At 47.7% G+C, this 15,546-nt stretch overlaps 1 protein-coding gene across 1 annotated transcript; it reads left to right on the top strand.

Moving 5' to 3' along the window:
* Positions 1-588: 588 nt before the first annotated feature.
* LOC149332227 (uncharacterized) lies at positions 589-14,196 on the top strand. The gene is made up of 7 exons (XM_089555712.1): positions 589-749; positions 1,650-1,806; positions 4,269-4,390; positions 5,323-5,446; positions 8,053-8,229; positions 11,177-11,296; positions 14,053-14,196. Exons 1-7 carry the CDS (start codon positions 589-591, stop codon positions 14,194-14,196), a joined length of 1,005 nt encoding a protein of 334 aa, XP_089411838.1.
* The last annotated feature ends 1,350 nt before the right edge of the window (positions 14,197-15,546 follow it).

The following is a 15,546-nucleotide window of genomic DNA, read 5'->3' as shown; positions in this document are numbered from 1 at the left end:
GCTTCCTCCTTATAAGGTGGCCACGCTGTGGGTTCTTGCCCTGGCAGCCACCTTCCGGCCTCACCGTCCCCTCTTCTACAAGTGGAAAGGGATATTTCCCTCGCTCCACTTTGCCCCTGCCAACCGTGGAAGCTGGCTCGCAGATGGCTCTTCCGTATACCACCCATGGCAGATGACCCACCCGTGTTCAGCCCCTTGTCACCTGCCAGGTGGCAGGTGGAAAAGTGTGACACCGCCGTGGGTGTGGGTACAAGGGGCTCTTAAACTGTCCCGTAATACCGCCTCTCCTCGAGAGCATGTGGTGCGCGAGACAGAAATTGCCAATGCCAAATGGTACTTCAGCCGTTTGCGGCAGCGTACGCAGTTGGTCTAAGGCCCCAAAGCTTGAAATTTCTGAAGGGTGACTAAGATTCTCATCCTCACCCCCTGTGGACCATAGTAACCTCATAGGCACCGCAAGTGCTCGCTCTATGAAGTGCAGAAAGCGAACACTGTGGCCTGGGAACTTTCGGCCAATCCTGTACCATCTTCTTTCCTCCAGCGCTTACAGTTCACTGCACCGTGGGCCGCTCGGCGGTCGTGCCTTCCATGTACCCGGATGATGGCGTCTGCCACTACATCTACTACGGCGACGTCGACGTGGTGGACAACAAGCTTCAGGCCATCGAAGTTGAGACCAGCTGGGCGCAGTTCAAAGAGCGGGCGAAGACCTACAACGTCACGGGAGCCGGAGCCGCCTTCGACATACGGTGGGCACATGATGCTTGAGTGGGTGCACCCCACTTAAAACGAGCCCTACAGCCGCCAGGGAGTGTTGCTCACTGCATATAGCCAGTGACAAGCTGGACCCCTAGTTAAAGTTACTGACACGAGATATTAGACACCTTTAGCATACCATGTGCCGTGTTACCGCTACCGAAGTACTGGAGTGAGCCCGCGCGCAGCCAATGCGCATGCGCAGATCGCCTTGACGGCGCCAGATGGCGCCAGGTAGTCGGCAGCTGCGCGCGCGCCTGCAGCGGCAGGACCAATCAGCGCGTGCTCACCGGCGGTGGGCGGGCTCTCGGCCCTTCGGTAACGGTAACAAGGTACACGGTAACATGGTACACGATATGCTAAAGGTGCGTATTGTCAGGGGTCACGCTGATTTGCTCTTCAACGAAACAGCGTTAGAGTCGACATTCTGAGGAAGAACCGTATGCGTTGTCACACTAATTCTCGATTCGTCGAACGGGTTGTGACGACACACGTTGAATAGTGCGAAGACTAAACTTCGAGTTAGATTGTGACTATGAGGTCGTAGCATGACTGAAATGTCATTATGACATATAAGGATGTGAAGTATGTTAAATAGAATTGGGTTAATTAGTTGGGAATCGAACCCATGACCCTTGGGTTGCGAGTCACATACGCTAATCCTAGGCCCCATACGCCCGCTCGACTTTGATAAAGGGAGACCTTGTGATAAAGAGAGACCTAAACCGCTCATTTATGTTTTATGCATCTAGATTGCTAGCCTCACCGCTTCAACAAACACAGCGTTCCAAATCTCTTAGTGCGCATGCCCATAAAGTGAGATCTTAAAACGTTTCCCGCGCTCCTCAATTCGAACCCTGCCAACCCTTTCTCATAAATTACTTTTCTTCCAGCTATGTCAGCGTGGATAAGGTGCGGAACCCGCTCTTCGTCGACCATCTCAACCTGCTGGCCCAGCAAAACAACATCAAACACTACGGCATCCTCAACTTAGTGGCCAGAGTTGCTAACCTGCCCACATGGCTCGACACAGCGAGGGATGTAATTAAAGTAAGCGCAAACCCGCTTATATCGCTAAGAAAATTAGCGCCACTTTTGGAGTTCGGCCGCTGAACCCAATGTCGCGGGTTCGATTCCGGCAGCGATGGCCGGAAGCGAAATGCGAAAACGCCTGTATTACGAAATTTTCATTCATGTTAACGCGTCTTGCAGTGTGTTAGTCAGAAGCTCTTCACTAGAACATCCAACCCACAGTGTTGGTTTGACACGTAAAGGTCATCTAATCAATGATTTGATGGGCGACCCTCTTACAATTGCAGATCAATGAGTGGTCTGCGCACGATTTAAGACGGCGTGAGATGCGGATAACGCGTAGCCCAAAGACTCCTCTTTCTTCACCTCTCAGCAATGATTGCGATCTCTGGCCCGCCTGCGGAAACGACCTTAATCTCGGAGTAAATTTACTCTTTTGAGTGAAATGATGACAAAGCGTCATATTTGCGCCATGCCTTTCCAGGATGCGCTTTCCGAAGCCGGGATCATATACAGTGGCGCTTTTAGAAGCAACAGCCGCTTGTGTTACGACAAATTCGCCTTCATTCGCTCGAAGGCCGTGCGTCGTGACGGAAAGAAAAAGAATGACTGACACGTACGTTTCTCTGTGTCTCGTGTTATCCAGGTACGCCACGAACGTATGACACAGCGGTCCGAATGGCAGGATCATGCGATATGAAGCCGAATAAAAGTACGCTTTAGCTATTTCCTAACATCTAGCAAGGCTGACTTGGTTCGCATCGTTTAGACTTGAAAACCCTATTAGGAATTCCTGCTGAAAGCCTTCGTTGAAACTCCCAATATATATATATATATATATATATATATATATATATATATATATATATATATATATATATATATATATATATATATATATATACCGTATTGTGCGTTTTTATCGTAAAGACTTTCAAAATTTTTCTTACCTCAACCGCTGGCTCCTTTGCGGTGAAACTGCACACAGAGCTTGCGTATTATGGTAACTTTTGTATCGTAGCAAGTTTTACAACGGTAATTACTTAGTTGAGCTGTGCATGATGCAAAAGCGCAATCGTGTGCGTCGAGATCGGCGTACCGAAACCCAAAACACCGAGTTTTTGCTGAAGGGCGGCAGTAGCGCCATCTGTCTTCCACAACGAAATTAAACAAGGAGAACACAGCTCAGGACTTAGCGACGTCGTCCTCCGACGCTTTAGGAGAGCCACGAAAGCAGACGATATAAGCTGAATTGAATAAAATCATTGGACGAAAAAAAGACGTCAAACAATGTTCTTTTAATGGCAAAGCCTCGTTAAAATAGCTGATTCTGGCATTTTTTCCGCTCAGTTGGCCGAAAATGTTCGAAGCGCTTCAGTTGAAGCAGACGAAAAGGCTCCCACGCTCCTTGCAACCATGCTTGCAACGCTCGCCTTGTGACGCTTTTCACTGCAGACGACAGATGGCGCTACTGCCGCCCTTCAGCAAAAAAAACGGTGTTTTGGGCTTCGGTACGCCGATCTCGACGCACACGATTGCGCTTTTGCATCATGCACGGCTCAACTAAGTAAGTACCGTTGTAAAACTTGCTACGATACAAAAGTTACCATAATACGCAAGCGCTGTGTGCAGTTTCACCGCGAACGAGCCAGCGGTTGAGGTAAGAAAAATTTTGAAAGTCTTTACAATAAAAACGCACAATACGGTATATATATATATATATATATATATATATATATATATATATATATATATATATATATATATATATATTTATCTGAAGTCTGCATGCGATAAAGTCAGTGGTCACTCAAGCTGCGGCGTCTTCTCTTAACTTTGAGCGCTGCAATCTTCTCGGTCTCTATTGTAGAAAAGCCCCAAAGACAAGCGATGTTCTTACTCGTAGGAAACACATCACTATGTACGGCCTTGGGAATTTATGTGAACTGCACGGCATTAGTATCTTGTGGTCATGCAACTTTTTTTGTTTGAGTAGGCACGCATGCGAAGCAGGCAAAGATAAGACGACGCACAATGGCGCTGATCCCCTTTCTGTTGCTCCTTATTTTCTGCGAGCTTACTCAAAGGAACATTCTGTACCAAGCAGACCAAGTGTTTACTCGAGCTTACAGAGCCTCACGCAGCATTGTATACGGACAACCTCTCATTAGAGTGTTATAGCACAGCGCTATCCGCTACTGTGATCTGCTTCCGCAAGGAGCCACTGCGCATGTGCAGAACGCCGTGGGGGCACCAGATGGCGCCACGTTCCCGTCAGCTGCGTGCGCGCCTGCCGCGTCGGAACCAATCAGCGAGAACGTAGCGGTGCCCCGCGGAAGCGGATCACGGTAAAGAATCGTGCATCACGCTATGCTATAACTCTCTATTGAGTCAGAGACAGTCTTGGCTGTGCAGGAGTCAATCAGCCTTTGCCCGTTCGCATTCCTCTGTTATCTTTCTCTCTCTCTTCTTTGTCACAGCAACTCCGCAATGCCCAAGCCAGCGATCCCATGAGGAAAACGATCTTGGCCTTGGGCCTGTACGACTACGGAGAAGCGCAGGCGTGGGCCACGTACAAGAATCTATTCACGACCGCCGTTAAGTAAGTGCGCCACTGTCACAGCCGCAGACGATTGTCGATTTCCATTTCCCTACGAAATCCGGTTCCGATAAATTTTAATGGCGGCTCGCACTCGGTATGGCGCTCCGCAGGGGTGGAGCTGTATTCGTGGCGTGTCGCGATACCCGAAGTATCCCGGTAATACTGTGCGTCCTGACGATATGTTCGATGTGATCTTTGCTCTCAAAAAGGCCCTGGATCTCCAGTTTAGACTTGAATGACACCGCATATTTTCTGAGTGTCTCGATCTTCTTTCCGTCGCCCCTGGCTTCCTAGGAAGAGGAGGATATAAAGAAAATGGGATGGCGCGCTATCTGCGCCACTCTGGGTAGAGACGCTAGGGAAAGCATGGAGGGACGCAGAGAGAGGTGCAGGGACAAGTGTGGGTAGTTTTAGCCAGTGCCGCACACTTTTGCTTGGGTTCATGGTGTTGCGATGAACCACACGCCTACACACTGCAAGTAGCCCTGCATGAAGCTTTGAAGCTCCATGGCTGCCGCCGGCCAATGTTCTTTCTAATCTGTCAATCAGTCAGTCAGTCAGTCAGTCTGTCTGTCTGTCTGTCTGTCTGTCTGTCTGTCTGTCTGTCTGTCTGTCTGTCTGTCTGTCTGTCTGTCTGTCTGTCTGTCTGTCGGTCGGTCGGTCGGTCGGTCGGTCGGTCGGTCGGTCGGTCGGTCGGTCGGTCGGTCGGTCGGTCGGTCTGTCGGTCGGTCGGTCGGTCGGTCGGTCGGTCGGTCGGTCTAAACTGGCCGCAGGCTGTGCCCGAACTTTGATTCGGAGTTTCGTAATGTTTGGAGTAAGGAATTCTACCTCGTGCATTTCAAGGGGCTGGGGCACGTTGAAAAGGAATCCGTAATCCTTACAGCTTTTCTGCCGACTCTGAAGAGTTCGCTATCCTCTCGCCATGCATGCAGCGGCGGGTACGCGGACACCGTGATCGCCATCAGCTCAACCGGTTGGGTGGAGCGCGAGGAGACGTGCGTCGTGGTGCCGCCCAGCGCGTTGTCTCATCCGAACAGCGCTGGCCTTCCGACCATCGTGAGTGTGCTTCTCAAGATCTCTTGTGTGCCACCCGTCGACTCCAAAGAGATGAAATGGCTGAAAGCACAAACTTTGAGAATTCCCTGACAGTACGAACATGGGGGCGAGGAACGACTTTTCATTTTTAAAGACAGGAGCGCAACCTAGACGCTGACACAATAAAAAATTAACAGCAGAAACGGAAAGGAACAAAGGACACAGGAAGGAACACACTCTTCATGAATGGAAATGGAAAAAGGCTGATGCCGAGGCAGACACTCTACCTTAGGCCACTGAGTCATAGCTTCACCGGCTGGCAGAAAGCTCGGGTACATCTAAGTTCCGATGTAGTATATAGTGACGGGAAACTATACTCTGAACAAGAATACGTCTATGTGGGAGTAAAAAAGGTGCAAATTTGTCCTCTAGTGCACTCCCTTTTATAAAAGGGAGTCCACTAGAGGACAAATTTACACCCTTTTTACTCCCCTTTTTAGAGCGTTGACTCACAGTGGCGGAAAAGAACTAGAAAACTAACCAGTAAGTATGCCGGTCATGAGGACGGAGAAAGAAAGAGCATTAAACGACAGGTTAAAAACGCGGAAGTTAAAAATTGGATTAATTCAATGGAAAACAAACATAGTGTAGAACTATATCGATACTGGAAAAGGCAGATCAGGAAAGAATTTTTCTATGATAACTCAAGAGGCAGTGCCCTACTTTTTGAAGCTAGGTCAGGGTGTCTTAGAACGCGCAGCTACAAAAAGAAATTTAACGAAGAGGATGACACATGTGCAGTGTGTGGTCGATCTGTGGAAACAATTGAACACCTCGTACTCAAATGGGATGCTAACCATCCGGATGTCGATGCAGGCGCAGTCACTCTTCCTGAGGCCCTAGGGTTTAAAGGTAACAATGGTCGTGTAAATAAATCTGGAGTGGAAGTTAGCAAAAAGCGATTGGAGGATTGGTGGCTGAAAAGCAGAGATGTGGCATAAGGTTAGAATTGTAGGAAACCGTAGGTAAAGATGATGGCGAATCTTAATGAGCATGGTGGCAATTGCTACCACCCCGCTTCAAAGGGGGCGCTCCTATCCATCCATCCATCCATGCACTCCTTTCTGTTCAGAGTGTACCGCCTTCTCCTGCTGGTCGAAGGGTGCGTTCTCTAAGCGAGTATGAGTCGTAAGATATACAAGGACGGGGAAGTGCACACCTAGCATGGACAACGTTTTTTTTTTTCGTCTGAAAGCCGTGCAGCTATAGGCTATATAAAAGGGATGCGGAAAACGACTTCGTTTCGGCAACCTAGGCTTCTTCAACCAGCGCAGGACGCCTCAGTGTAGGCGACTGTTTTTGTTTGTTTGTTTGTTTGTTTGTTTGTTTGTTTGTTTGTTTGTTTGTTTTATTTCGCTCTCCTTGCAATGCGGCTTGCGATTCTGGTTACCTAAGTTGATCTTGCATGTAGAGAGGGTAAATTTCACTTGTCTAAAATGCAAGACCTGCATACTCCGTACTACTAAAGCAGCGGTCAAAGCCGAGGCGACCGGCAAGTCCAGAAAAGAGCATGCAACCCCATAACTGTGCGTGTCCTAGCTCACATCTAGCCCGTTTAGGAATAGCTGTTATGACTAGATGTCTCGTGTGGAGTCGGGAGCACGTTCAGGAGGCGCAGCTCAGGTGATCTAGACAAGCGTTCTGCACTCTGTACAGCATAGCAAATCATGTGCACTATGATGTCGCGTGTATAACTTGGCTTCTAGCAAACATTGGCCCACAAAGCATAGCTTGGTTTTGTACACGCCACTGTCGTCTTAGATCCAAGTAAGCTAAGATTACCCTAAGGGCTTCCAGATTTTTCGTTTTCTTCTAGAGAGCAGAAGCCTACCCTGAACCCTCTCTCCAACATTTGCACAGCGCCCATTGAAAGGCCCGTAAGACGCAGGTGTGCCATAATCACACGACCGCACAGGACATATTCTCAAGCGACACATGGCAAAGATTTCATCCTTCCTCCGTGTCCATGGCCCCACCTCTTGAATTGCAAAATTAAACCCGGAAATCCAGACAGGCATTCTTTAGGACACAAGAAGACCGAAAATGTCATGCATTCCCAGTCATCTAGACAGTTGGACTCTTGCTGGTTTTCTTGTACCATTCCCCGACACCTTCGCCGCGTGGCTCCTGATCTTCCCGTTCTAGCACAGAGCTGTGTCTCAGAACGGAGGTGTGCCCAAACTTTATACCCAACAATTTTGGACAAAAGCGTTTTTGAACAGGAAAGAGTTTATTAACCCAGTTTTAGCATACATTGTAAGGTTCCTCTATAACACTCAATATACCCGCAGATCTCCCGTCGGCCGTCTGCCATTTTTTTTTTTTTTGCTATTACCGTTTTTGCTGTCGTCACAAGCGTTCCCCTTTGGCTTTCTATGGCACTCTTAACTGCTCGATGCCAGCAATGGAAAAACTTTAAAAGAAAGAATGTGCTATACATATCGAAATAATGGATCATTACCTTCTAAATTTCCATAACAGTGTCTTACAGTTTTGCAATATTCAAAATTTTTGACCAAGAATGTTGGACATGATGCAATAAGACGTTTTCAATCGATCCTTCGCAGGAGCGCTTCGGCGAGCTGGTGAAGGAGGGTACCACGTACACCAGCCCCAATACGACGTTGGGCCTGTCCCTCGAATTCGGCGTCTTGCTGTACTTGTTGGGCCAGGACGCGAGTGGTTCTGCTACCAACGTTCCATACGCCAAGTGCGTCCGCGCCGGCATCACCAGCCTGGACATTGTGAGCCGCCGGTCTCTCTCAAAGTGGCTTTGACTGTTTAGACGGGGTGTACGCAGCACATGTATTCAGCGCAACATTGCAAATGGATGGTTTCACTCTGGTTCTTTGTAGGACCTGAATTTACCAGTTAATTTCCTAAATTATGCGTCTGTTGGGGATATACCCCACCGCGTAACTACAGGCTGCCATAATGCACATGTCGCGAGCCTCTACGAGATAGCAGAAAGCCAAGATATCAAATCTTTAAAGGGACCCTGAAATGATTTCGATCGGCATATTATAGTGCAACAGGTCTGCAGAGGTGGTCTTCGTTGGTATTCGAGTCAATTTTGGAAGCTCTGCGCAGACGCTATAATTTAGATACAAATTTAAAAAATCGCTGCTCGCAGTAGCTCGTAACCGATTAGAGCGACGCACCTACCGCGCGTCCCCTAGGGGTAGTGGGTAGCGTCACAGGGGTAGTGGGCTACCTACCCCTGTGACGTCATCAGGGTAGGGAACACGCGGTGAGGTGTGTCGCCCTAATCGGCTGCGAACTACTGCTAGCAGCGATTTTTTTTTATTTGAAATTCAGATATACCCGACTGTAAATGACAAGGGTCTTTAAAAAGCGAAGTAAAACAATTATGAAATCCAAATAAATTCACTCTGAAGTCGAGTCCGTATTTCAAGTGCACAAAGTTGGTAACGTCACTCCATCTCATGAGGCTCCTTTATTTATTTATTTATTTATTTATTTATTTATTTATTTATTTATTTATTTATTTATTTATTTATTCATTATTATTATTGCGAGAGAGTTAGAAGCCTCATAGGGAAGAAAACGTGTCGTTGGAAGCTAAATTCGTTGATTTACTGGAGGGAATTGTGACGTCACCAGATCGAAGCATTCCCACTGGCTGGCGGAAAGTGATGCCATCAGGCCGGATGTGACATCACTTCCGGTAAGTGCATCAACAGCTGCTACTGCTATCGCATTGCCAACACATAATAGATTCAGGCGTCCCTGTGAATTTGTTTATTGATCGATCGATCGATGAATCGAATGGTGCAAAAGCAATTAGTTGTGACGTATGCCATAGTGGAAGGCTCCGGACTGATTCTGACCAACTCGGGCATACGGCCGTTTTTGCGCCCAGCACTGAGGCATTTTTACATTTATCGAACTTCGTGCTTAGAAGCCGAACGTACGCCACAGGCACTGAACCACCGCGCAAAGAAAAGAAACATAAAGCTGGCAAAGAAGACACAGGCGAAGCTAAGATGAACGAGCGCACGACGAGCAAGGCGTTTTCCCATTCTTTGTGGTCCTCTCTGTCTTCGCCTTATTTTTTGTGCCAAGTTCTACTTGAACAATGTCCATAACATTTAGATAAGGCCTTCCATTTATTTAAATGTAACGTCAGCTATGCAGCTCTTCTGACGAAGGTGATCCGGCTTACTGTAAAAAGAAAGTAATGCGAATTGTCAATCACGTTGCGCTAAGAATTCCTTTAAATCGCAGAATAGCGCTCGCAGTATGGTTTCTCATGAAACCGCAATATGAACTGTTTGGCCGCCCGGAAAGAAGGGGCTGAATGGAACGGTTCCGCAGAGAGGAACGGCCTCATTACTCTCTTTGCGTGGACACTTAACCGCGTTATCAGCGCAGGCGAAAAGGGTGGAAACAGGGGTACAAGAAAGGAAGAACGTGTAAAAAAAAGCGGCATGGTTGACAAAAGCCCATGTGGCCGAGTCCAAATGGCTTATGTTAGTACCTGCGGTGACACTAAGCATGCGGACGTCTCCCGTTTGCGCGTGCCTTCTATAATCGCACCTCCTGACGAGATATTCTGGAGACACACTAAAAGTTCCCTGAACCTCCCCCCTTCCCCTTTCCCATTGATTTTGGCGAGTTAACAAGTTCAACCGCTGTAAACGTTTAAGCAACGGTACGTGGTCTAACACAAGTGAGGCCCTCACAAAAGAAGCGCGACAATAAGAGCTCCGATTTTTTTTTCGGCTCTTCTGTGGCGTCATCGTGACGTAATACTGCAGCCGGTACTCAGAAAAGGAAGCCCATCCAACGCCTTCTAGAAGCCCGATGTACTCCTTCTGTGACGTCACCGAACCTTGCCCGGTTGTACATACGATGCCATAAAATTAGACCACAAGGCTCAAGAAGCGACTTCTGCCAAGCCGTCGCTCCTTGAGCCTTGTGGTCTAAATTCATACCTCAGTATCGTCAACCGGTCATGACGTCACAGGTCTTATTTCTAGAAGGCACGGGCTCAGCGCCCTCAGTAACCCGCATCGACGGCAGCGCCACTGCTCCAGAAAGCGGCGGCAGCTGGTTTGTCGCGGGCAACAACACAGCCGTCACCTTGAAAGCAGGGCGATGCACCCGGATGAGAAAGTGGAAAGAAAAAATGGTTGTGGTTTAGCTCTGGTTAAACCTGGAGTGACGCGAGAGCTCCGCCCAGCCGCCTACTTTTAAGCTGCGACACCTCTCTCCCTCTCCACTGCTCCCCCCCCCCTCGACAAGGCGCATGCGCACAGCTGTTTAGCTCTGTTTCGCTGGCGTGCCACGACGCCGGCGGCAGCAACTGTCCGCACCACGTGACCAACCGGCTCAAGGCCACGGCGCCGCCGGAGCTCAAGGAGTGCAACGCTGAAGGCTCGAAGAGCTGGCGTAGTGTAGCTCTCGCTACAAAACGAGGAGAAAATCGGAACTGAGGCAAACGGCGAAAGCTAAACATCGTAAGGCTAAGGAACATTTTTTTTTCTTTTTTTCGGATATCACTGCTTGTCAAGTGCTGTACAATTTCAAAGGCACCTCTCGTGATCAACATCAGGGTGGTTCAGTGTCCCTTCAATTCATCCCAAAAGAGCTGCACTCATAGAGTTGAAGTCTCGCCCTCTTCTGGACGCGCGCATACCAATTTCTGGCGCCCATTTGTACTCGCAGGCCTGCCCACCAACCGCGGCAATCGAATCTGTGCCTCAGTCTAAAGTGATGATCTCGTTCCTACCCGGCTCCCTCAAGGATGTCATCACTTTTGACAACCACGAGTCCGTTTGGGACAAGGTAAGTTAAAATGGCGAAATTCGGTTCGTCACGAGCACTATTTCACCGACTTCGCGTAGATATCATCCTTGGAAACAGTCAACTGGATATCATGGGAGAGGCTTGAAGCCGATGTAGTGCTCTCTTGCGAGTTGGCCACCACGACACTAAGTTCCAGACAAAGCCAGAAATTAATATAAATACATACGAGTACAAAAGGGAGTAGTGAAGCTTGGCTGTTGATGAGGACAATGAAGAAATAAAAATGGTGAGGGGTCATATTATTATTCGCGACTTCTGGACAAGAAACTCCCTATCGTATTATTTTTAAATCGTGAGGTCCTGGCAACCCCTCTCGCACCTCACGCAATATTCAACTGTTTGGAGGCTATGAGGAAATGCAAATAAACAAACAACTGAGGTTAATCGTAATTATACTCTCAACTGCAACATTTCAAATCTAAATAAATCTTGAATGATTACGGCGCCTCTGGACTGGATTAGAAACGCTCTCTGGATGCACTAAAAGCGTCCAGACTTTTCCATTTTCTGTGGTGCGAAGCAAAGAGTGCGATAGCTTTATGAACACCCCAGGCCACCCTGCGCGGCTGTCCACTTCAAAGTCTGGTGGGTCATGCCCACTGCGGGGGCATTACCAGCCCAGCGTTCACTGCAGTGTTCATGTGGGTCACACCCAGCTCCGTGGCATTACCAGCACAGCCTCCGTCCCAATGCTCAAAGGGGTCGTGCCCACCTGTGTAGCATGGCTAGCTTACCATTCACTCCAGTGCCCATGAAGGTCATGCCCGCGTCCACTTTAATGATCGTGACGCCTATGGCTATCGTGTGACATGTCCACTGCAATGTATATTTCAGTGTTTACGTGGGTCACGCCCACCCGTGTGGCATGACCAGCACAGCATCTAACCTAGTGTCCTTGAGGGTCATGCCAACCCGGCTCGCAGCGTTCACTGCAGTGACCATGAGGGCCATGCCCACCCAGCAACGCTGGCACCACCAGTACTGGTTACAATGTAGAGAGTGCCGACTTTCTGGCTCACATGTAAAGTATTGTCACTGATCAGCGAGCGAACGTCAGAGCTTTCGCTTATGACACATATGCAACGATGCCAGCGGTTATGCCGTTTACGTATGAGGAAATTTCTCGTTCAGCTGTCGTCGTGAAAATAGTACAACTTGTCATTATCATCATCATCGGCCAGATTACATCCACCGCTGGACTAAGGGATCTGCCAGCGATCTCCATGGCTACTGCTTGATTTCCTAATTCATTTCCTCACCTGACTTTCGGCCATCTCCTGCTATGTCTTCTTAACTGGGCGGAGTGGACAGTTGAGCTAGTTAATTTTGATCGGTTGTAACTGAAAAGCAGCGCTCAAAACACGAAGCACAGAGAGGAAGTAGCAACGCATACACAGCTGAAAAAAAAAATTTTTGAATATTGGAATATTGTAAGGTAAGTAAGAGAATATGTCTACTTAGGGCAGGTAGTGACCGCAGATCCGGATCATGAGAGGGAAATAACTTGAAGAATAAGAATGGGGTGGAGCGCATATGGCAGGTTCTCTCAGATCATGAATGGTAGCTTACCAATATCCCTGAAAAGAAAAGTATACAACAACTGTATCCTACCGGTACTCACCTATGGGGCAGAAACGTGGCGGCTAACAAAGAGGGTTCAGCTTAAGTTAAGGACAACGCAGCGAGCTATGGAAAGGAAAATGATAGGTGTAACGTTAAGAGATCGGAAGAGGGCGGAGTGGGTGAGGGAACAAACGCAGGTTAATGACATCTTAGTTGAAATCAAGAGGAAGAAATGGGCTTGGGCAGGGCATGTAATGCGAAGGCAAGATAACCGCTGATCCTTAAGGGTAACGGAGTGGATTCCAAGAGAAAGCAAACGTAGCAGGGGACGGCAGAAAGTTAGGTGGGCGGATGAGATTAAGAAGTTTGCGGGGATACAGTGGCGGCAATTGACAAAGGACAGGGTTAATTGGAGAGACATGGGAGAGGCCTTTGCCCTGCAGTGGGTGTAGTCAGGCTGATGATGATGATGATGATGATCATGGAAATGCTGAAAGTAATGGTCCATTCTTCTGATATGTAGCGAAATCTTTATTTTAATGTGTTTCCGACGATTGTATCGAACAGTTAAGACTTCCATAGAAAACCAATGGGGAACGCTTTTCAAAATAGAAAATTTGTTCATAGATAAAAAAAAAAAACAAGACTGCCATCGGGTGGTCTGCGGATATACTGATTGTTCTAGTTTTAGTGAAATCTTACATTGTATGAAAAAATTGGAGTCATAAAGGGCTTCCCGTTGAAAAATGATTTTGTCCAGAACTGCTGGGTATGCATATGTGCACATGCATACCCAACAATTCTGGACAAAAACCGACAGCGTTCCACAATGCTATCAGTACATTTGCTATTCTTTATTTTGCCTAAGGTACTACTAGGCCGTGTTCTTCAATCCACGCTGCTGTGTCCCTTAATGTTACCTCTACCATTTTCTCTCCCGAATCCCGCTGTCGTCAGTTCAATGCGAAATCATGCAATCCTCCTGGTTTCGGCCCCATCTAAACTGTACTGGAGGAATGTACGACTCTTGACCACTCTTCTTTTTTAAGGGTATTGTTAACCTGCTGCTCGTGAATTCTTCACAAAAGTGCAGCCTGCGTCCATTACTTGCAGTGGAGAGCATTAAGGCACGTCTCGCATTCAAGGGCTCTCGCATATTACGATGTACGCAGGTGCAGTACGTTGAGAACCTTCCACCGCGCCGTCCATACGCGTGGCTCTTATTCGATATCCACCTGGATGACTTTTCCGGCGACTGCAAGTGGACCCCGTTCTACCGCATCAAGTTCTTCAAGTCGAAGTTCAACCTGCCCTAATACGACACTACACGAGCCCTACCTCACCGTACCTTTTACACGGAGGGCGCCAACCTGGCTCAACAGCGGGAACTCTGCATGAACCTGTAGAAGTAGAATGCGAGACCTTTCATTGGTTTTAGCGTTTTACGCAATTTGGCCAATGCTACAGGCTTACTTTGTACAGCCATCACCTTTACCATTCATAACTCTTCTTCAAACATCTCTTGGCTTCTATATAGCATCAACATCTTATTTATCTATGTTTTTCATTGTAATGTATGTTTCCATCACTGTTGTCGAAAACTGCAAGGAACGTTCTGTTGCTACGCCACGTTACGCGTGCATTTGGAACTGTTTTTGTTTCTTGCTTTCAACGACTTTAGATTTTCTGTATCCTGTGTATTTTGTATTGTAGTCGTATTTTGCTTTATATTGCGCGTTTACTTTGTTTTTCTAGTACGTTCTCTTTAATTTTAACGCTGTCACTCAATATATTGTGGATTACGGTTATGTTTACGTAACCAGTATTTTTTTGTTGTTGTTTTAACGCGGACAAAACTTTCACTGTAGCCGGACATTGTCGGCTTCGGAAGTGCGCCAAGCGGCGGCTTTTTTTCTTGAGATCCACTGTTCTCTGTAGTAGACTATAAATAAACTTAAACTGTGCTTAACCGCGTATAGGATGTCACGTTTTGTTCCTTTTAAAACGATTTTTCAAAGCTGCCGACGTGGTCGAAGCTTGGCCGCCATCGAATGTGCCGGCCACGATCACGGTCAGCCCGAGACGCTGGCCCCAAACCGACACCGTGATCAGTCCGCACTCAGTCAAAACCCTTTCCCAGTGATGCTCTTTATACGCCTGACTGCGCTACTCGCGGCCGTCTCCCCTTGTCCCCCCTTCCGGACGCCCATGCCAGCATACCCGTGATAATGAACGTACGAGAAAAAATACTTCGTGAGTTATGTTGAAGATTAAAAAGCATTGACCGGATCAGTCCAAAGTACCGTCTCTGCCAAAAGCAATGTCTGTAGAGGAGCACTGATGGTACCCCTTACGCTATAAATCTGTGTAAGGCAAGAAGAGCCCTTTCGCCTTTCTTGAGTGGTGCAGTAAGCTGAGCAGCAAACACCGTTGCCTGGTTTGCTTTTGTCAGACTGTAGTACCCAAGGAAAAACATATACGGCGTTCTTGCAGCATGCGTACAGTTCGCCACAGCCTATTTTTATATAATGCGTATCTAAACATGATGACGCCTGCCTGCCTACCCGCCCGTTTTCTTGTTCGCCCGTCTGTCTGTCTTTGTTTGTTTGTTTTCTGTTTTAGTTAGTGCATACTTTGGCCTGCTTGATTGATTGTAAAACATTTTA

The sequence above is a fragment of the Amblyomma mixtum genome, chromosome 8 (assembly GCF_055824585.1).
Source record: "Amblyomma mixtum isolate Tamu chromosome 8, ASM5582458v1, whole genome shotgun sequence".
In the NCBI taxonomy this organism is placed as follows: Eukaryota; Metazoa; Arthropoda; class Arachnida; order Ixodida; family Ixodidae; genus Amblyomma; species Amblyomma mixtum.
Note: the sequence above shows the minus strand (reverse complement) of the source record. Positions and strands in the feature narration are given on the sequence as shown.

Bases quoted from the DNA above. Each gene is read 5' to 3' on its own strand.
- LOC149332227 (XM_089555712.1), top strand. From the start codon at position 589: ATGTACCCGGATGATGGCGTCTGCCACTACATCTACTACGGCGACGTC. The intron at 750-1,649 runs GTGGGCACATGA...CTTTTCTTCCAG, and splicing joins GGAGCCGCCTTCGACATACG to CTATGTCAGCGTGGATAAGG. The intron at 8,230-11,176 runs GTGAGCCGCCGG...TTGTACTCGCAG, and splicing joins GCATCACCAGCCTGGACATT to GCCTGCCCACCAACCGCGGC.